The 21534-nt window shown below is 41.9% G+C and overlaps 1 protein-coding gene and 1 long non-coding RNA gene across 2 annotated transcripts in view; one reads left to right on the forward strand and one right to left on the reverse strand.

The window, feature by feature from the left end:
* Positions 1–21534, reverse strand: part of Lrrc52 (leucine rich repeat containing 52) — a 24594-nt gene continuing 3060 nt past the window's right edge. Inside the window, exon 2 of the mRNA XM_020175012.2 lies at positions 1–636. Within this exon, the coding sequence (XP_020030601.1) occupies positions 311–636 (326 nt within the window). The 3' untranslated portion in view covers positions 1–310. The remainder of the gene's footprint in view (positions 637–21534) is intronic.
* The window catches only part of LOC141413876 (uncharacterized), a 16676-nt gene continuing 9361 nt past the window's right edge, over positions 14220–21534 (forward strand). Inside the window, exon 1 of the long non-coding RNA XR_012438854.1 lies at positions 14220–18095. This is a non-coding gene — a long non-coding RNA (uncharacterized lncRNA). The remainder of the gene's footprint in view (positions 18096–21534) is intronic.

Raw genomic sequence — 21534 nt, forward strand, 5'->3', positions numbered from 1 at the left:
TTAGTTTTGGGGACATAGATGCTCAGTAAACACTAGCACACTTGCTTGGTTGGGGAGCTTTCTTGGCATTTGGGTGTTTCTAACAACTTTTCTAAATTTTGTGCAACCCCATCCTGTTGAGCTCATGGAATTGTCCTCAGGCTGGTGGAGCAGGAAGGGACCAACCTCTGAAATGACCATCAAACATCTTATTTATTTTTTCTGGGAGGCTTCAGGCTCTACAACAGCTCAGTGGTGGTGAGATGGGGAGGGAAAGAGAGAAAGAAGGGTGCCTGGAGAAGGCAGAACAGCTATTCTTAGTCTCTGGCAACTAAATCAGCTGAGGGAAGCGACCCTGGGCCCAGTTAGTCCTGCTTTGAAAAATCCGCCTGGTGCCTTCCAACTTATTCCCAGCCTCATCTTCAGCTTCATCCTCATTCAACCTGCGGGTAGTATTCTGGTAGAGCACAGCACACACACCCGTGAGCCAGGCGGCCACAGTGCCCGCAGCAAAGATGCCAAAGCCGATGAGCAGCAGGAAGATGTAGTCTCGGTGGTCCAGGTGTGTGATGCACATGTACCGGAGTGGGTTCCCCACCTGTGAGATGGGCCACCCTGTCAGCTCTGTGGGCTCCACGCACGTGGCATTTTGGTCATCTATGAAGAAAAACACAGCAGGCAGGATGCTAAAACAGCAGAACTCTCAAGGTCCTAAGCCAAGCCAAAGGGGATTGGGGACGGGGCTGTTATCTGGAACCCAAAGTATGGTCTATGAACTAGCAACACTGGCCTCACCTGGACCTTGTTAGGAAAGCAGACTCTCAGGCCCCACACCAGGCCTCCTGATATGGAATCTATATCTCAACAAGATCCACAGGGCACATGGTGGCACAATAAAGTTTGAAAGGCACTGTGCCTGGACTACTCTTTGCCCCTAAGTTTATCTGCATTCAGGTCACAAAGATGAGCTTTGCTTCTTTTGAATTTCTTTTCTTTTTGGTGGTACAGGAATTTGAATTGAAGCCTTGTGCTTGCTGGGCAGGTGCATACCACTTCTGTCACTCCACCAGCCCATGGGTTTTACTTCTTAAGGATTTTTGGGAAAGGAGAATCCCCAACAGGAGGCAGGACTTTGGGAATTTAAGCAAGATTGCCGTGGAGCCCTGGAACAGCTCAGGCCTCCATCAAGGTATATCACCACCTTTCTCTCCCTCTTTTCAACCCCACCTGTCCTCTTCACTTTTTCCTTTTCTGCACTTGTGTCTGTGCCCAGCCAGTGACTATGTTATGGTTTAGATATGAAACGTCCACCCATCCCCAAAAGGCTCATGTGTTGATGGTTTGGTTCCCAGCTGGTGTTGCCATTGAGAGGTGATTGAATCATGAGGCACTAACCTCATAAATGGGTTAATCCATTGGTGAGTTCATAGCTGAATGGGTTTGGAAGAAGTAGATCACTGGGGTAGTCCCTTGAAAGCTATCTCTCATCCCAGGACTCTACTTCCCTGCTCTCTTGCCACCATGAAGTGAGCAGTTTTGCTCTACAATACATTCTCCCTCAGCCCCCACAACTCTCTCCCTTAACACGAGCCCACAATGATGGGGCCAAGCAACCATAGACAGAAAACTCTCAAACTATGAGCCTTTTAAATTGTTTCTCAGGTATTTTGTTTTATTGATGAAAAGCCAACTAACACAGAGCATTAATGCTACCTCAGAGCATCACAAACCATTTGTATCAACTGAGGGAGGTCTGAGATTCCCTGAAAATGTCTCTGGTATATTATCTCTGTAGAATAGGCCAGCAGAGCTTAGCATAAAGAAGTCACAAAAGAGAGAAGCAGTCCTACTCCTTGGTGGTGTTGGCATTCATTGTGATCACATTAGCCACCTGAGTCTTCAGTCACTTTTAATAGGTGACTCACTCCCTCGCCATTTCTCTGATCACCTCCTCATAACTAGCACCAGACTTCAGTACACAGAAGAAGGAAAAGAGGGGTCTAGAGCTAGACTCTGTCACTAGCTAATCTTGCAAACTTTGGCAGCATACCTGATTTTCTCTTTGAATTCCACTCTCTCATCTTACACGTGCAAAGAATAATACCTATTCTGACGGTAGTTATCAGGGTTGATAGATGACACAGGTGACAAGGCAGGCTGTTGTGCTACGCGTGTAGAATACTTGGAAAACCATCCCTGGCCCTGCATTATTCTAGTTCCACGTACTCTACCAAGTCAGTGCTGAGGTGCCTGGGTGGCTGCCCAGGTGAATATATCCAGCCCACATTAGATCACTGAGCTGGAGCTCAGGTTGAGTCCAGGGCTTAAGACAATAACCACAACCAAAGTCATGATGCAGCTAGTATTTACTAAGCTTTTACTATGCACTGATTTACAAATTTTATCTCATTTAATTCTTAAACAACCTTGATGCACACACTGTTATCATCTTCATTTTAAAAATAATAAAACTGGGGTGCAGGAGGTTTTGTTACTTAAAAGTTTCTAGAGAATCTGCAGAATCTAGACAGGAGACTGAAGATGGAGAAAACTAGTCCTGAGATGTTGAAGCTTGCTCTGCAGAAGTGGGAGACACAGACAGAAGATGCTGCAAGAGAGAAGCTTCCTCTAAACTTCAGGGCAGGAACTGCACCACTCTGTGACAGCATCAATATCTTAGGTGACCAAGGAAGTTAAGGAAATAGGTTTAGTTGGAAACTGTAGCAGGAACTAGAGGCAGGGAACATACAGAAAGGGGTTCAGGAGTTGACTGGGAGGAGGCAGTTGGATTTGGGTGACTGGAAAGAGCAGTGTCCATTCCCCAGGATGGATGCCATTACTTCTCCTTGCTTCTGTGTCAAGGCACCTATGGACAATTACACCCTGGATGACAGCCTGAAGAATGTAATGCTGTGGCAGGCTCACTGTCTGAGGAGATTGTAGACTCTGGAAGGCAAGCTAGTACAGGGACTGTCACAGCTAGTGTTTATAACAATTACTAAGGAAAGGAGGAGAGTAAGGAGGCCTGTAAACTGAGTGTGGACCAGTGGCCTTAGGGGACACCCTGCACCAAGCAAGAATGCTTAAATAGAGGGATAAGGGTTGTGGATGTGAGGAGGCAGAAAACACAATTATGCCTGTAGACCTCTTTCCAGTCAGCCTGGCTTGAGGACTTTGGGGGCTTTGCCCAGGAGGCTAAAGAATGGGACTGGGAGGCAGATCCTGGGATCTGACGAGGAATTCCATGAAGAAAGGGCTCAAGTCACAAGCCCAAAGTGCCAGACACAGGAATAAGAAGAAAAAAATGTATCTGAGAAAGGAAAATGTGGGATTCTGAGGGTCTGACCTGTGCCTAGGGGGTTTATCTCATCCTATTTTTAAGAAGATTTGGCTTTTAAATTGGGGCTTGGGCGGCAGAGATGAGACTAAACATTAAACACACACTTCCCCATTTTGGAGCATTAACTTTGAAAGGAGCAATTAGGGAGTGATTTTAATGCATTGTTAGGCTGCTGTGAAGTGAGGGAAGTGGGTGGCTCTGCTGGGAGGGAGGCCTGGGTTTTTCTCCTGCTGAATTTTCTCTCCCTCCCCCCATTCCTTGTCATTGCCAAGGTTTGGGTTCTCCTTCCCTGTTCCCTGTTTACATTTCTTCAAGTTTCCCAGCTCTGTCCACTTCACACAATGCTGCCTAATTTCCTTTCCCAAGTACAGCTTTTCCTAGACACACACTGGCTTGAAACCTTTAGTTCCCCTGAGGGCCTCAGAATAACACCCAGACCACCTGGTCTGCATTGAGAGCCCCTCAGCATTGGCCCCTTCTCCCTTTTCCATCTTACTGTGCAGCACTCCTGGTGACCCACCTTTGCTCCAATCAAATTAAACTCACATCTTGCCCTGCCCCTGATCTTTAGCTACTGCTGCTACACCACTCTTTTTGCACTGACTGGCTCTTTCTCAAGGTTTTGTATGATCAAGTTCTCATTCTTCAAGAACTAGTCTAAAACTCCAAGTCTTCTCCCAGCCATCACTCAGAGCGCATGTGATTGTCCCCACCTGTAGTAGCTCCTTGTATCATTGGGAAGGCACGCACCACATTCTACCTCAAATGCTCGTTAGTTACGTTTACATCTTTTCTCCCCTACCAGACAGATTTTTAGCTCTTGAAGTCATAAACTATGTCCCATGATTATTGCTCTTATTAATAAGAGCCACTATTCATTGACTAAATTGTTTAATTTGTGAATATTTCAGGGTTTTCTAGTAACATTTTTATTATTGGATTCTAGTTTAATTCTACTGTGGTTGGAAACATATTGTCATTTTGATCCTTTGACATTTGTTGAGAATTTGCTTTATGGCTGAACATAAGGTCAATTTTAGAAAAATTTCCATGTGCTCTGAAAAATATATATTTTGTCTTTATTGAGTACATGGTTCTATGTGTGCCCATCAACTTGTCATGGGATACAGATGTTCTACACTCTTTTTGACTTTTTCATCAGAAACAACTATTGTCTCTTAGTTACTACTAGACGTTCCTGGTCTCTTAGTTCCAGTGAGAAGTGTGTAAAAGTCACTAGTTACAATTGTGCAGTTGTCTACTCCATACAGTTCAATCAAGTTTGCTTTACATATTTTGAAGTTAGATTTTTTTTGGTGGCACTGGGGTTTGAATTCAGGGATTTACACTTGCTAAGCAAACACTTTACCACTTGAGCCACACTCCCAGCCAGGAGCATAGAAAGTTATAAGTATATATAGGTTTACCCTTCTATCTTTGAGCAGCATCTCTCATTGTCGTTAGTAATGTTTCTTGACTTAAAGTATACTTTGTTTGACATTAGTATGAGTGCATTGAATTTCTTTCTTTTTTTAAATGTTTTAATTTTATTTTTAATTTTTCAAATTATTCATTTATTCATATGTGCATACATTGTTTGGGTCATTTCTCCCCCATGCCCCTCTCCCCCACCCTCGAGTGTATTGAATTTCTTTTGGCTAGTGTTGCATTGTGTATCTTTTTCTATCCTTTTACTTTGAATCTTTTGATGTTCCTGTATTTAAGGTATATTTTTGTAAGCAGCATGTAGCAGGATTTTTTCATCTAAGCTAGCAGATTTTGTAACATTTGGTCTATTGACATTTAACATAGTTACTAACATATTTGGATTTATAGCTAGTAATTTACTATTTGTTTTCCATTTGCCCACATACTTCATGACCCTTTTCTTCTCCTTTTGACTTCTTTTTTGTTATTTCATGTCCTATTCCTTAGCTTGTTAGTCATACATTCTTTTCTACTTCTGATATGACAACTCTGGGATCATATACCCATGTACCCATACTGGCATTCTTGATAGGTAATGAGTATCACATGAGGTAGTTTACAAAATTCAGCTCTGCTGTACTCTGGACCATCCCACAGGGTAGTTTTAAATATTCCTATGCTATAGAATGAGTAAACAATTCTGTCTCTGGCTTGCTTCATCTCCTTGCCTCTTGCACAGGTCTGCCATGTACTGTTGTGAATGCTGTGCACAGTACAATTCCTTAAGCCTCCATTCACATTACAGACAGGTGTCTAGGCCCCATGATATTCCTTCCTTCAGCTTCACTCCAGTGAGCCCAGGGCATCTGCCCCAATTACAGCTCCCAGATACAATTACAGATGTTATTAATGTTTAACTTCTTCCTGCAAATGGTTCCTAAGGAAACAAACCTCTACCTTGTTTATTTCTGCACACAGCATGTTGCTCACTGACAGAAAACACATCTAGAACCACTTTCTGTGACCCAGAACCACACATTAGTGCAGGAGCCTGGGTATAGGAGCCAGCAGGGGTCCAGTCTTGAACCTAGTGGTTGTATAAGAAACTACTATTTCCCTTGGCTAAAGAAGGGACCACAGTTCTGAGCAGGGGTCTGCTGTGGCTCCCCAGGGGCTTGGGGCCTGGAGGAGGAGCTTAAACACTTTGTTGACTTCCACCCTGATCCCATTGGAAAGCCTAATACCCCCTTTTCTCCTTACCAGGTCCTAGAGTGCCTGAACAGCTTTAGATGTGTGTGTTTGGTCTTATTTTTCTTATAGATAAGTTATGGATTCTTTTTTAAGGAATGGATTTAATTTGTCTGCCTCTACCTGCTTGATTATAAACTCTGTGGATTTGTTTATTTTGTTTCCTGTTGTATCTTCAACACCTATAATGCCTAACACAGACTAGAGCTCAGAGTCTGTTTGTTGAAAGAATTAAATTAAAAAATTTATTTGAACTCAGGGCCTCACACTTGTTAGGCAGGCACTCTACCTCTTGAGCCACACCCCCAGTCTTTTGAAATTTTGTTTCGGTTATCTTTTGGTTAGAGTGTCATTTTTTTCCCCAGGGCCAGTTTTGGACTACAATGGTCTTCCTACTACATATCCTACATAGCTGGGATTTCTGTATGTGCCACCATGCTTGGCTTGTTTGTTGAGATGGGTTTTTACCTGGGCTGGCCTTGAGCTTAAATGTTATTTGTTGTTACCAAACTTTGGGGGTCTGGGTCCTTGATATGATGCTCAGCTGGAGGAAAGGGAACCTGGGCAGAAGAGGACCACAACCAACCTCTGGCCACTTTGATTGCACCATACTAGCTGAATACCAATTGCTGCCTACCCCATGAGAGCCTGGGCAGGATTCAGTGAGCCCAGGGGAGCCAAGTCCCTGAGGGCCAGGAACAGATGGTCTTCAGCTTCAAATAGAGGGGTCAGTCTTGGCCTGTAAAGAATATTTCCTTCATCCTCTGGGACTGCAGAAAATGAAACAGAGGTGAGAGCATGAGGATGAAATGCTGTTGGCATGATGTCAAAGGTGATTGTTGTTACTACCCAGTATTTGAGATCAGAGACTCTTTGTTCACCTTTGCATCCCAGTGCCTGGCACACAGTAGATATTCAATAAATGACTGTACAATGTATACATGAGAAAATGTGTACATTGCTGGTCAGGTTTCCTATAGCACTTCTTAAGCTCTGTGTCTTTGGCCTGGACACAGAGCTTCCCAGCTTGAATTCCAAATTTGAAGAGACCACTATTATATTCTTCTGTATAATGGGTGGTCCAAGTCGATGATTCCTTAGAAAGGGATCTAGACTGGGCAGTAGAATAGCCCAACCCCACGAAAGCCATCTGGCCAGCAGGTCCCTCATGCTTGGTCCTCTGAGCATGAGCTCTGCCTTTGCCTACTCACAGCTACATTTCCTTATTGCCCAGCTGTCTTCCCATGAAGGCATAAGCCAGAGTCCAGCAAATACAACCTGTGGGCCAAATCCGTTTCCTGTTTTTATGAATAAAGTTTTATTGGAACTCAGTCACTCTCATTCTTTAACATATTTTCTAATGCTGCTTTTGTGCTAATGAAACAGAGGTCTACAAGGCCTAAAATACTTTTACTATTGGCCTTTTACAGAAAACATCGCTGATTCCTTTCTAAATCATCCCTGACATCTTGAAACCTTAAGGATTTGGCCTTGTACAAATTTTGGATGATCTGGGCTTATACAAAGTACAGCTTTACCTGGTACTCATGATTTTCCCTCTTGGATGGAAAGTCCATAGTTTTGTAAAGGTTTTGTGATTTATAGATTTTCCACAACCTATGGAAAAGAACTTGAAGTTCAGCAAGCTCGACCCGACTATTCCTGTGCTCGAAAGGTGTTTTATGTTAGAGGACTGGTCTTTTTTTTATATGGGCATGATAGAAAGATAGACATTTCCTTTTTCCTCATAGTACCTTCTCATGTGCTTGTCAGTGCCTAGAATTCTGTCAGCAGGTGATTAAACCGTTCATTTCACCAATAAAACAAGATTTAAAGTGTAAAGTCTTCTGATGCCTTAATTTCTACCCAGAGGTAAGCCTCTGCTGCCAGCTTTTTGAGTAGGTGTGAGTGGCACAGGGCGAGCCGCTGTGTGACAGGCTAGCGGATGGTACCAGGGGGTTCTTGAAAGCTAAAGGCAAATTCTAATGTCTAGTCAGTTTGGCCTCTAGCTTGAAATGCTTAATAACTACCCATCTGCTCAGAAAAACCAGATCCTGGCTGGTTGTCTTCATGGGTAACAAGCATTTTAGAAAATATCAGCAGCCGAAGGGCAACACCATCTACCAGCAAGTCAGGCAGAAACCAGAAGTCCTCTTGTGTCCTCTCTCACATCTGATACTCAGACCACAGCCAACACTGTCCTGCCTTCAAAACACGCCCTGCTTCTGAAATGTTCCCATGATGTGCGCCATTACCCTGCCCACAGCCACCATCCTCTCTACCTGCACTGTGTGAGCTTCTTGACTCATGTCCTTGCTTTTCTCTCTACTCTCTCCTCCATACAGCAGTGGGAGCAATCTGTCAGTCACAGAGCATGTCACTTCCCTGCTAAAAACCCTTCTAGTGCTTCTCATCACATTCAGAATAAAATCAAAATCTCTTCACGGCCTGTTGACCCTATGTGATCTGATCTCTGACTAATTTTTTACCTCGTCCTTTCTTTTCTCTCCTTCCTTCCCATGCTATTGCCATTCTCCCCTTCTAACACATCTAACTCATTTCACCCCAGGCTCTTTGCATTTGCTCTTCCCTCTGACTAGAAAGAGCCCCCACCACCTATCATATTTCTATGGCTCGTCCCTCACTCTATTCAGTTTTCAGCTCAAATGTCACTTCCTTGGGACCACCCAATCTAAGCTATCCACCTTGTTCTTCATCCTCTCCCCTCCCATACTATCCTTTATAGCACTTGTCATTACTTGACATTATGCCATATGCTTGTTTGTTGTCTGTCTGTCCCACTAGAATGTAGTTAGTTCCATACCTTCAGGTCTGTTTCTGTTCACAGTGGTATGCTCAGTGCCTGGTCCAGGACCTGGCATCTAAAAGGTGCTCAGTAACTAGCAGTGAACGAATGCATTCCTTACCTCTCTGTAGATGTCAGATAGGGATAATAATACCCAATTCCACCTTTGGCCAAATGCTGTGGCCAGAGCATCTTGGCAGTCAGAAGAAAGTACATTGAGAATTATAAGGGTTTTTGCCTAATGTTTTTAATTTTATTATTTATTATCTTTTTTGGTGGTACTGGGGTTTGAACTCAGGGCCTTGTGCTTGCTAGGCAAGTGTTCTACCACTTGCACCATACCCTTAGCTCTAACATGACTTTGTTTATTTTTTTGGCAGTACTGGGGTTTGAACTCAGGGCTTCACATTTGCTAAGCAGGCACTCTACCACTTGAGCCACTCTGCCAGCCTAACATGACTTTAATTTGAGCCTTAACTATGTTTTAATTGAATGAATCAGATGTATTAGTTATTCCTTTACTTAGGTTGAGGGGAAGGCCAAATCTATCACTGCGAGGTCAAAAAAGACATCAGTGCATATGGACCAAGCGTTGGGTTAGGTGCTTTTTACATAACGTCATTTTGAAGGCTTTACCCCCAACCCCAAGTGCTCCTGTACCCCTGAGTCAGATTGTCTGTGGATAATGGTCCCAGCAGAAGGACAGGACATATGTATGCAGCTTCTATCTGCTTCTGTCTGTGAACCCCCTTGTCTGCCTCCCACTGGCACTCAGAATCACCACCAAGCCACTGGGCTATTCGTGTTAATGATAATGACAATCAGTGATAGCTAGCATTGTTCTACCCTTACTAGTGTGTTCTAAAATCTTCATGTGGGTGATTTCATTTAATTTTCACAATAGTTTGTGGGAGTAAGTACTGTTTTATCTTCATTTTTTCAGACAAGAAATCTAAGTTGCATGGAGATTTTTGCCCAGAAACGAGTAGTTGGTAAGTGAAAGATGCAGGATTAAAAATCAGGTTGTCCCTTCCTTAAACTGTTCCATGAAATAAAAAGGGAAGGAAAACTGCCTAACACATTTTATGAAGCCAGTATTACACTTATCCCCAAACCAGACAAAGACACCTCCAAAAAGGAGAACTATAGGCCAATCTCCTTAATGAACATTGATATAAAAATCCTCAATAAAATAATGGCAAACCGAATTCAACAACACATCAAAAAGATCATTCACCATGACCAAGTAGGCTTCATCCCAGGAATGCAGGTGTGGTTCAACATACAAAAATCAATAAACATAATAAACCACATTAACAGAAGGAAAGACAAAAACCACTTGATCATCTCAATAGATGCAGAAAAAGCCTTTGATAAGATCCAACACCATTTCATGATAAAAGCTCTAAGAAAACTAGGAATAGAAGGAAAGTACCTCAACATTATAAAAGCTATATATGACAAACCTACAGCCAGCATTATACTTAACGGTGAAAACTGAAACCATTCCCTCTAAAATCAGGAACTAGACAAGGATGCCCACTATCTCCACTCCTATTCAACATAGTAATGGAATTCCTAGCCAGAGCAATTAGGCAAGAAGAAGGAATAAAAGGAATACAAATAGGTAAAGAAACTGTCAAAATATCCCTATTTGCAGATGACATGATCCTATACCTTAGAGACCCCAAAAACTCTACTCCTAGACACCATCAACAGCTATAGCAAGGTAGCAGGATATAAAATCAACATAGAAAAATCATTAGCATTTCTATACACTAATAATGAACAAACTGAGAAAGAATATATGAAAACAGTTCCATTTACAATGGCCTCAAAAAAATCAAACACCTAGGTGTAAACTTAACAAAGGATGTGAACGACCTCTAAAAGGAAAACTACAAACTTCTGAGGAAAGAGATTGAGGAAGACCATAGAAAGTGAAGAGATCTCCCATGCTCATGGATTGGTAGAATCAACATAGTGAAAATGTCTATAGTCCCAAAAGCAATCCACATGTTTAATGCAATTCCCATATCAAAATCCCTATGACATTTACAAAGAGATTGAAAAATCTACCATTAAATTTATTTGGAAACACAAGAGGCCACGAATAGCCAAGGCAATACTCAGCAAAAAGAACAATGCTGGAGGTATCACAATACCCAACTTCAAACTATATTACAAAGCAATAGCAATAAAAACAGCATGGTACTGGCACAAAAACAGACATGAAGACCAGTGGAACAGAATAGAGGACCCAGATATGATGCCACACAACTATGACCAACTTACCTTTGACAAAGGCACTAAAAATATGCAATGGAGAAAAGACAGCCTCTTCAACAAAAACTGCTGGGAAAACTGGTTAACAGTCTGCAAAAAACTGAAACTGGATCCATGTATATCACCCTATACCAATGTTAACTCAAAATGGATCAAGGATCTTAATATCAGACCCCAAACTCTAAAGTTGGTACAGGAAAGAGTAGGAAATACTTTGAAACTAATAGGTGTAGGCAAAGACTTTCTCAATGGAACACAACAGCACAACTAAGAGATAGCATAGATAAATGGGACTTCATAAAACTGAAAAGCTTCTGCTCAACAAAAGAAATGGTCTCTAAACTGAAGAGAACACCCACAGAGTGGGAGAAAATATTTGACAGCTACACATCAGACAAAGGACTGATAACCAGAATATATAGGGAACTCAAAAAACTAAATTCTCCCAAAATTAATGAACCAATAAAGAAATGGGCAAGTGAACTAAACAGAACTTTCTCAAAAGAAGAAATTCAAATGGCCAAAAAACACATGAAAAATTGCTCGCCTTCTCTAGCAATAAAGGAAATGCAAATTAAAACCACGCTAAGATTCCACCTCACCCCTGTTAGAATAGCCATCATTAGCAACACCACTAACAACAGATGTTGGCGAGGATGTGGGGAAAACGGAACCCTTTTACATTGCTGGTGGGAATGTAAACTAGTACAATCACTCTGGAGAAAAAATTGGAAACTTCTTAAAAATCTAAACATAGATCTGCCATATGATCCAGCAATACCACTCTTGGGGATATACCCAAAAGAATGTGACACAGGTTACTCCAGAGGCACCTGCACATCCATGTTTATTGCAGCACTATTCACAATAGCCAAGTTATGGAAACAGCCAAGATGCCCCACTACTGACGAATGGATTAAGAAAATGTGATATTTATACACAATGGAATTTTATGCAGCCATGAAGAAGAACGAAATGTTATCATTCACTGGTAAATGAATGGAATTGGAGAACATCATTCTGAGTGAGGCTAGCCTGGCCCAAAAGACCAAAAATTGTATGTTCTCCCTCATATGTGGACATTAGATCAAGGGCAAACACAACAAGGGGATTGGACTTGGATCACATGATAAAGCGAGAGCGCACAAGGGAGATATGAGGATAGGTAAGACACCCAAAAAAACTAGATAGCATTTGTTGTCCTCAATGCAGAGAAACTAATGCAGATACTTTAAAGTAAGTGAGGCCAATAGGAGAAGGGGACTAGGAACTAGAGAAAGGGTTAGTTCAAGAAGAATTAATTTAGAAGGTAACACACATGTACAGGAAAGCAATGCAAGTCAACTCCCTGTATAGCTATCCTTATCTCAACTAGCAAAACCCCTTGGTCCTTTCTGCTATTGCTTATACTCTCTCTTCAACAAAATTAGAGATAAGGGCAAAATAGTTTCTGCCTGGTAGCAAAGGGGTAGGGGTGAAGTGGGGGAAAGGGAAGGAGCTGGGGGATGGGGGGAGAAGTGACTCAAACATTGTATGGACATAGAAATAAAAGAAAAAATAATTATTAAAAAAAATCAGATTGTCCAGGATTGGGGATGTTAGCTTGGTGGTAGAGCACTTGCTTTGCATGCACAAGGCCCTGGGTTTGATCCCCAGAACTACAAAAAAAACAACAAACACAAATGAAGTAGTCTGAATCCAGAACCCATGTTAGTTTTATCTGCTTAGCCCAAATATGATCATCTCAAGAACATCGGGATATTTTATCACTGCCTGATAGAGCCAGTGTTATGCAACTGTGATAGAAAACATTGGTGAAATGGTGTGCTCAAACAGAAAGTCATCCTTTGTCACTAAAAGTAAAATAGAGGAACTCAGGGTGAGTCCCTCAAATGTACTTGTCCCATATTGTCACACTTGTCCTCATTTAGGCTTACCCTAGCCTTGTCTCTGCAGTCCTAGAGGACAGAGGACACCTCCTTGCCCATTCAAGGACAACTCCTTTTTCTGGTTCTGTAGACCACGTCTTCCCCACCATCATTTATTCTCCTCTATATCTTTTCCCTTTCTTTCTGCATTAGCAGAACAGCAAATGTTTGGATCTGTTTTCTCCTAAAAAGTACTCCTTCAATTTTCCCCCTCCAGGTATCACCCTGTTTCTTTCAGTCTACAGCCCAGCCTCCTTGAAGGGTAGCTTACATTATTTGCTCTTTCTCTTTGCTTCTCATTTTCATAAACCACTACTGACAGAGAGCCACTCCCTCCACCCACCAGTACTGCCAACGTATTACTGACCTCTTGGTAACTAAATATGATGGACCTGCTCCTACTGTTTGAATTCTTGGCTTCAATGAATCTCCCCTTTTCTAATTTCCTTCCTCTAGTTGCTCCTGCCCAGCGTACTGTATTGGTTGCTCTCGTTAGATTTCCTGGGATTTTGTGCTTGGCCCTTACTAGCCTCTCCTTCTAAATTCATTTCCCTGGCTGATCTCATCTCCTGTTTGGTTTTGGTGATAACCAGAGAGTCAATGATCACAAAATCTGTATTTTATGTCCTGATCTCTATTCTGAATTTCAGGTCAGAACATCCAAATGCCTAGTGGCTCACAGGAACATCCCACTCAACAAGCTCAAAGTGGGACTTGGCTTCTCCCTGACTCCTCATTTTCCCTTCATTCAACATCCTGCTGGACTTTGGATGTTGAATGTCCCACAAATGTCCATGTATTAAAGGCTTTGTTCCCAGAGTGGCACTGTTGGGAGGTGGTAGAACCTTTAGGAGGTGGTGCCTAGTGGGAGTTCTTCAGGTCACTGGGATGTGATTTCAAAGGGTTGCTTTCTCTTTTCTTGCTCCCTGACTCCTGACATAAGCAGTTCTCCTCTATCATCTTCCACAGGCTCAAAACAATGGGGCAATCTCTGCAATTATGAGCCAAAACTGTAAGTTAATTATTTCAGATATTTTGTTATAATGCCAGGAAGCTGACTAACACTGTTTTCCTCAGTGATGCTCCCACAATTGTCCAACTCAAAGCCTTTAGAGCTTTCCTTGATTTTTTCTTTCCCTTTATTTTCTATAGTTCATTCATTCATTCAGTAAATATATATTGAGCATTTTCTCTATGTCAGGCCTTGTGCTAGTTTCTGAAGATTCAGACATGCTGTCATAGAGCTTCTAGTCTATCAAGAAAGACAGACATTTAGTTAATATAGTCGTTAATTACTTAGAATTTTGCCAAAAGTTCTGTAGGAAGTACAAGGAGTTGCAAGAGGGTGTAGTTTGGTCCCAAGTCCTTTGTTTCTTCCTTCCATATGTTTCCTTCTGACCTGTCCACACCTCTCTATCCTCGCTGCTATTATGGGCCATCATATTCTGTCTGCTGGAGGCCTACAGGAGTCTTCTTCCTAGCACTACCCCAAGACTTGCCTGCCTCCCCAAGCTTCACAGGATGTATTACTTGGTTCCCCTAAAATCATTCCCTACCCTTCATGCTGGACCCTGACTCTCTTGCTGTATTCACTCTGCTGGATTCCTCCAGACTGGGGAGCTCTTCACTGTTACAGATAAGCAAACTGAGGTTGGTTGCTTCAGCCAGCCTTGTACTACTGCCTTTCCAAGGCCTGAATGACACTGGGTGACCAGAAGAACTGTTCAGAAGGGTCTGGAGTTTCTGAGATTGAAAGAACCTTCGATCACTATTCCCAGGGAGCCCAAATGGGCTTAGTTAAGGCATGTCAGAATCATCTGGGGATCCTTCCTCAGCCACACACGCTGGCTGCTTGCATCCTTTCATGGGTTTTTTGGATGGTCTGGGGGCTACTGACTCAGTCACACCTCCTTTGACCCTCTCAGTAGACCACTCTTCTAGTCTTCTGCAGGAGGAAGCTACATAGGGCCAGGGGAATTTGTTGTTAGGTAGTAGAGCCAGGCTGGCAGAGCAGTTGACAGCCTTGGAGCTGTCTGGTGCCCATTCACATTTTTTGGCCTCTGGTCTTTATTTTAATTTCTCTGATGGAGGAGCTGGGTTAGCATTAATAGTGGAATAGTGTGAGGACTTGAATTCACTTGAATTCATTAGTTTTGGTATAGTCATGGATGACTTTGTACTTGGTAGGTTGAAATGGGGTCATTATCCTATTACAGCCACCTCAATACAGGATGAAATAGCCTTGGAATGAAACTATGATGTTCTCTGTGCAAAACACACTCAAAATGACTTGGCTCTGAAGCACTACACGACCCAGTCCATCTGCTCCTGTAGATGTCCCTGAGTGGCTTTGATTCTGTGGCACCCTTACCCAAATTCCTCCTTGATGTTTGGGCCCTACCACCAAGCTCACTTAGGATTGACTAATGACTATAATTTAAGTGCTGACACAAAGGGACCCTCTGTCCTTGAACTGCCCCACTCCTACCTCTGGTAGCCTGTCCTTTTCTGAATTCTCAGTTTCTGGTTGTTCCCTGTCAAATTGCAAGTGCCCCTTGAGGGAGACATTTCAAAACATTATTAGCTGTTAACATTGAAGTCCAATTCAGTTTATTCACCAGTTGAAGTAGCCCTTGAACTGAGGGTATTGCTATAGATTTTTCTGACACTTGGACACTTGGACTGGCAGTTCACCAAATCAGAATCTCAGGATGTGAGTCCTGGGATTCTTGTGAGTTTAAGGGCCTCTGCTTGAGCAGGCTGATCTTTGAGAGGACAGTCTAGAGCACTGAGTTCCTTGGGGTGGGGGCATTGTTCTAGCCAAATGGAGGGTACTGAAGATAGGAGGTGGAAGAGTGCAGAAGTTAGAGGGCTAGGTGTAGTGGAGTACATTTGTAATCCCAGCTACTTGGGAGGCAGAGACCAGGAGGATCATGGCTCAAGGCCAGACTAGACAAAAGTTGGCAAAACTCCCATCTCAACAAAAAGCTGGACATGGTGGTATGTCTGTAATCCCAGTCACACAGGATGTGTACATAGGTAGACTGAGGTCTGGAGGCTGGCCACAGGCAAAAAAGCTTAGGACCTTATTGGAAAAATAATGTTTAATAAAAACAGCTGGGCTTGTGACTCCTCAAGTGATAGTGTGGTAGGAAAACAAATGAAAGACAGAAAATGCAGGAGTTAGTTACATGCTGTTTGCTTCTTAATTATCCTTCCTGATTATGTGACAGTGACACTCTTCACTAGGCACACATCAATCTCAGTACCTGTACTCATCACTTTTACTCACTTGGGACTCCGCCTATTGACCACTGCTCTCCTCTTCCTCATGGATGTTTCACCTTTCTTTTTAGGTCTTAGCCTGGCAACTAGAAGAAGCCTTTGAGAGTTTCAAATCCTGCTCCCTTATTTTAGGCAAGTGCTTTACCAGTGAGCCATAACCCCTATCCCTCCTATTCCCTTATTTTAAAGACAAAAAAGTGAGTGATTTTTGTCCCAAAAATCACACAGTGGCATTTCTATGACAAGGACAGGGTTTCCTGGCTTTTAAATCTATTTTATGTCTCTTGTATCCCTAGATGGTCTTATTAAAGACAGGAACTGTGACTTCTTTGTCGGTAATAAAACCTCCCCACCATTATATTACAATGCTGGGGACATAGTAATATATAATAAATGTTTTAGAGTTGAATAGACTAATGTGTCTGATAGCAAGGAAGTATCATGGCACTGGAGAAAAACATTGAACTTGGTTGCCTGGATATCTCTGTACTGGGCTAGAGTAGGTAGAAACTTACCTGTGAGGATACTTGTTATGGTTTAGATATGAAATATCCCCCAAAATCTCATGTGTTGAAGGCTTGGTCCCCAATACAGTGTTCATACATGGGGATTTGGGGAAGTGATTAGATCACAATGGCTCTGACCTCATCAGTGGATTAATCCATTGATGTTTTCATAATTTGATGGCATTATTGGTGGTGGAAATCCCCATTATCGGTGATAGAAACCCATGGTGGTGGAAACTAGGAGATGGGGCTTAGTTGGAGGAAGTAGGTACTGGGAGTGTGCTCTTGAAGCGTCTACCTTGTTGTATCCTTCTCCCTCTCTCTCTCTCTGCTTCCTGGCTACCATGAAGTGAGCAGCTTTGCTTTGCTTCACATATCTGCCAGTATATACTGCCTCACCACAGGCCCAGAAATAACAGAGCCAGCCAACCATGAACTGAAATCTCTGAAACTGTGGGCCAAAGTAAGTCTTTGTTTTTTTTAGGTTGTTTCTCAGGTATTTTGTTCCAGCAACAACAACAAAATGACTAATGCAACACTAGTTTATAAAATTCCAGCTTAAGCATTCTATGTTAAAAGGCTGCCTAGATCAATATGCAAAAACTAGCCTTATGTGGCTACTTAAATGAATTGAAATGAAGCAAAAAATTAAAAATTCAATTCCTCGGTTAGATGAACTAAATATCAAGAGCTCAACATCACATACTACTGTATTGGATACTACATGTATATAAACTGTTTCCATTGTTACAGAAACTTGTATAGCACTGGACCAGACTTTGGGAGTGAAGGGGAAGTGGATGTAGGAGGCCAGGTTCCTTATGTCCAAAAGCGTAAAGTTGAGTGAGTTTTTGAGAACATCCTGGGAGGCATTCAACCATGTTTTGCCAGGGAAAACAAATATCCTGGGAAGAACTCAATTGCCACTCTCACCTTCAAACAGCATTAATGACTGGAAAATTACAGCTTCAGCCAGGAATTAGTTCACCTACTTGCTGACCTGGGCTAAAAAAGAAATGGAATACGTGGGTCTGTTTTAACTCTGTACTGATCAGGGCTGGATAGAACACCCTGGCAACGGACAGATAACACATTTCTATTTCTGCTGCACTTTCTGCATTTGGAAAGTGAATATGTGAACTCTCTGAGGACTGAATACCTTTCAGTACATCTGGTTGGCATGCCTTTGGAGGGTTTCTTTTGATTCAGACCTTCAATAGCACCAAATATCTTGTTAAATTGAGAAAGTTTCAATATTCCTGCTCCATGTAGCCTTATGATGAAATAAGGTGAGTAAAATATTTGACTTCCTCTACAATCTGTCTATGGAGAGGGATGGGGGTGGAGCATGAACTAAAATGTGACATAGGGGAAGGACATATTGTCCTCATGTCTTTTCTCCTAAGCCCTCACCATTTCCTTCTAGGACCTCTGCTTCCTTCAAGGTTCCATGACATTACAGAATTTATCTTAGCTAATTAGATTTCCCAAGAATTCATTCCTTTCTTTAATATGAGAGCTTACACAGTCTCTCATACAGGGCACAAGTACTATTTTCCTCAGGAGTTAATGTACTTTTGCATGACCTCTTCAAGGTCACCATAATTTTGGGAGACCCAAAGGACCATCTCTAATGGCTAATTTCAGCTTAGTGGTGGAGAGCAGATGGGGAGGAATTGGGGCAAAGGTATTGATCATTATTCTTAAATCACAAAAGTATACCACATCAGTGAATCCTTTCTGTCAAGGCCATGTTGCCCTACAGTTGGACATTCTTGCTTTCATCCTTGGAAGGCTGTTTGTACATTTATTTCTGCTTCTGGAAGTGGGACTTCCTTCAGATACAGCTGTAAGACCCAGATTCAGATGACTCAGGAAGAACTACTTCGCTGATGCTGGTCCAGTCCTGAGTCTCATGGCTCAGGCTGATACCAAGCCTTCATTTGAGCTTCTAGCTTGCTTCTCCAGAGTCTAGAACCCTGTGTTCATAATTTATCTAATATCCAACTCTTCCTTTCCCTATTTCTCATAGATTAAAGTCCTAGGACCTGCTATTCACCCTCCCATATTCTATGTATATCCCCATCTGCAGCTGCATAGTGCTGTCTCCTAGACAGAGCACACTGTCCTAGAGTTCCATGTGTGCTGAGCCTTCCTGAAGTTTCTTGCTTATCCAGGGAACCACTTGGCTGATGTCTGCTACTCTTCTCTTACATATCCTGTATTTTTCTTCCATCTGCCAGCCATTTGTTTATCGAATGCTTGTGACATGCTAAGTTTAATGCTAATAGCAGTTCATAAATGTTCTCATTTCATCATTATGACAGTCCTAGGTAGGTTGGTTCTATTATTATCCCTGTCTTAAAGATGAGGAAATTGAAGTTCAGAGAGGTTAAGTAACTTATCTGATATCTTACAGATAGTAAGTGGCAGGGCTAGGATCATAACCCCAGTCTATTCTACTCCAGAACCTGAGCTCTTAACACTGGCCTCTTTTGCCTATGTGGTGGCTATCCTTCCACACTTGTAGCTGAGACTGGTCCAAGTGTATGTTTAGGCACATACTACTAGCTTCTTTTTGTTCTTCTTAGCTCTGTTGTGCCTGACTAGACCATGGGACACATATGGTGCAGATGACCTGGAATCATGTTGAGTTCAAGGATTCTGGGATACTTACATTTATCAGCACTTGTTTTGCACACAGTCAGCACGCAACACATTTAAGGGGATGAACAGCATGGAGGCTGTCATACTGTCATACTGTCCTTAATATTGTACCACAGGTAAAAAAATTCCCAATGCTAAGGTAATAGTATTTCCATGATTCTAAAATGAACCTATTTTTAAATTGGATTCTGCTTTATAAACAACAAGGTTACTTAGCTTGTTGCATTTTACAGAAATTCCTTCTTTATCCAGAAATGTGGGTACATGCAAAGAGATGTGTGGGCTCCATTCTAGAACATGTCAAGTTCACCATTTTTATAGCAAATGAGGTATGAACAGGCAAACTTAGGGTTCCAAGTTCACCAAGAATGCTTGTCAATAGCAATGGCATATTTCCACCCAATAGAATCATTATATGAGGGTAAAATAAAGTATCTTCTCTTCCATTGAAGTCTGGCTAAAGGGCAAGAGAAGCATCTAATGAATTTTGCTGTGTGTGTTCAACTTTATGTGTACGTGCGTGTGCATGTGTACAAACATGTATTTGCACATTTATATGTATACATATATTATGTGCATAGAATGTTTAAGCAGGTATGCATATGTGTGTGTGTGTTTGTGTGCATGTATACAAGATAGAATAAGACCCAAATGAGAGCAAACATGAAGGTTAGATTAATCTTTTTGGAGTTTGAGTAGTTTGGGGTGAAACCTAAGTTTGCAAGGGAATATTGTAATGACTTTGTGGTGGTTAGTGCTTATTATTCAATAAATAACAAGTGGTAGCCAGATAGGAAATAAGACTGAAGGTTAGGGCTATGGCCATGTGCTTATTTTTTTTTTTTTTTTCATTTTTCTTTTATTATTCATATGTGCATACAAGGCTTGGTTTATTTCTCCCCCCTGCCCCCACCCCCTCCCTTACCACCCACTCCACCCCCTCCCGCTCCCCCCCTCAATACCCAGCAGAAACTATTTTGCCCTTATCTCTAATTTTGTTGTAGAGAGAGTATAAGCAATAATAGGAAGGAACAAGGGGTTTTGCTGGTTGAGATAAGGATAGCTATACAGGGCATTGACTCACATTGATTTCCTGTGCGTGGGTGTTACCTTCTAGGTTAATTCTTTTTAATCTAACCTTTTCTCTAGTTCCTGGTCCCCTTTTCCTATTGGCCTCAGTTGCTTTAAGGTATCTGCTTTAGTTTCTCTGCATTAAGGGCAACAAATGCTAGCTAGTTTTTTAGGTGTCTTACCTATCCTCACCCTGGCCATGTGCTTATAATAGGACATATTTATAACTAAACTGACTTATAAAATGATAGTTATATGATTTTTTGGATTTAAGAGATAGTCTATGAAAGTATTTAATCTCATGGAAAAATACCTTGATATAGTTTTCATCTGAAATGTTCCCTAAAGGTCTGGTCCCTAGCACACAGTACTATTGGGAGGTGGTGGAAGCTTTAAGAGGTGAAGTCCAGTTGGAGGAAGTTAGGGCATTGGGGGAGTGTCCTTGAAGGGGCTATCCAGGCCCTGTCCCCTTCTTCTCCACTTCAGGCCACTATAAGGTAAACAGCTTCCTATACTGCATGTTCCCACTATGATATACTGCCTTGCCGTAGGTCCCAAAACACAGGACCAACTGATCATGTACTGAAATCTCTGAAACTATGAACCAAACTAAACCTCCCCTCCTTTAAAGTTGATTATCTCAGATATTTTGTCACAAAGCTGATTAATACAGATCTGAATGTGGAATCAAGATGCTCATATCATTTTCTTGCCATTTATTAGATATATGATTTGGGGCAACTCAGCCTATTTTTGCACACAGGGACAAGATAAAAACCCTAGCCTCTTCCACAGAATTCAATGTTGCTGTAATTTAAAGCAAGAAACAAAAACAAACAAACAAACAAAAGATACCATGTGTGAAAAAACTGTCCCAAATGCAAAGTTCTACAGCATATAATTATTGTTATGTCTGGCATTAGGCTCATTTGTGTTTTAAAATAGATAACATTAGCGAACTAGAACAATGAGACCATGTTTCTGCCTCAA

Source organism: Castor canadensis, chromosome 11 (genome assembly GCF_047511655.1).
Source record: "Castor canadensis chromosome 11, mCasCan1.hap1v2, whole genome shotgun sequence".
Classification (NCBI taxonomy): Eukaryota; Metazoa; Chordata; class Mammalia; order Rodentia; family Castoridae; genus Castor; species Castor canadensis.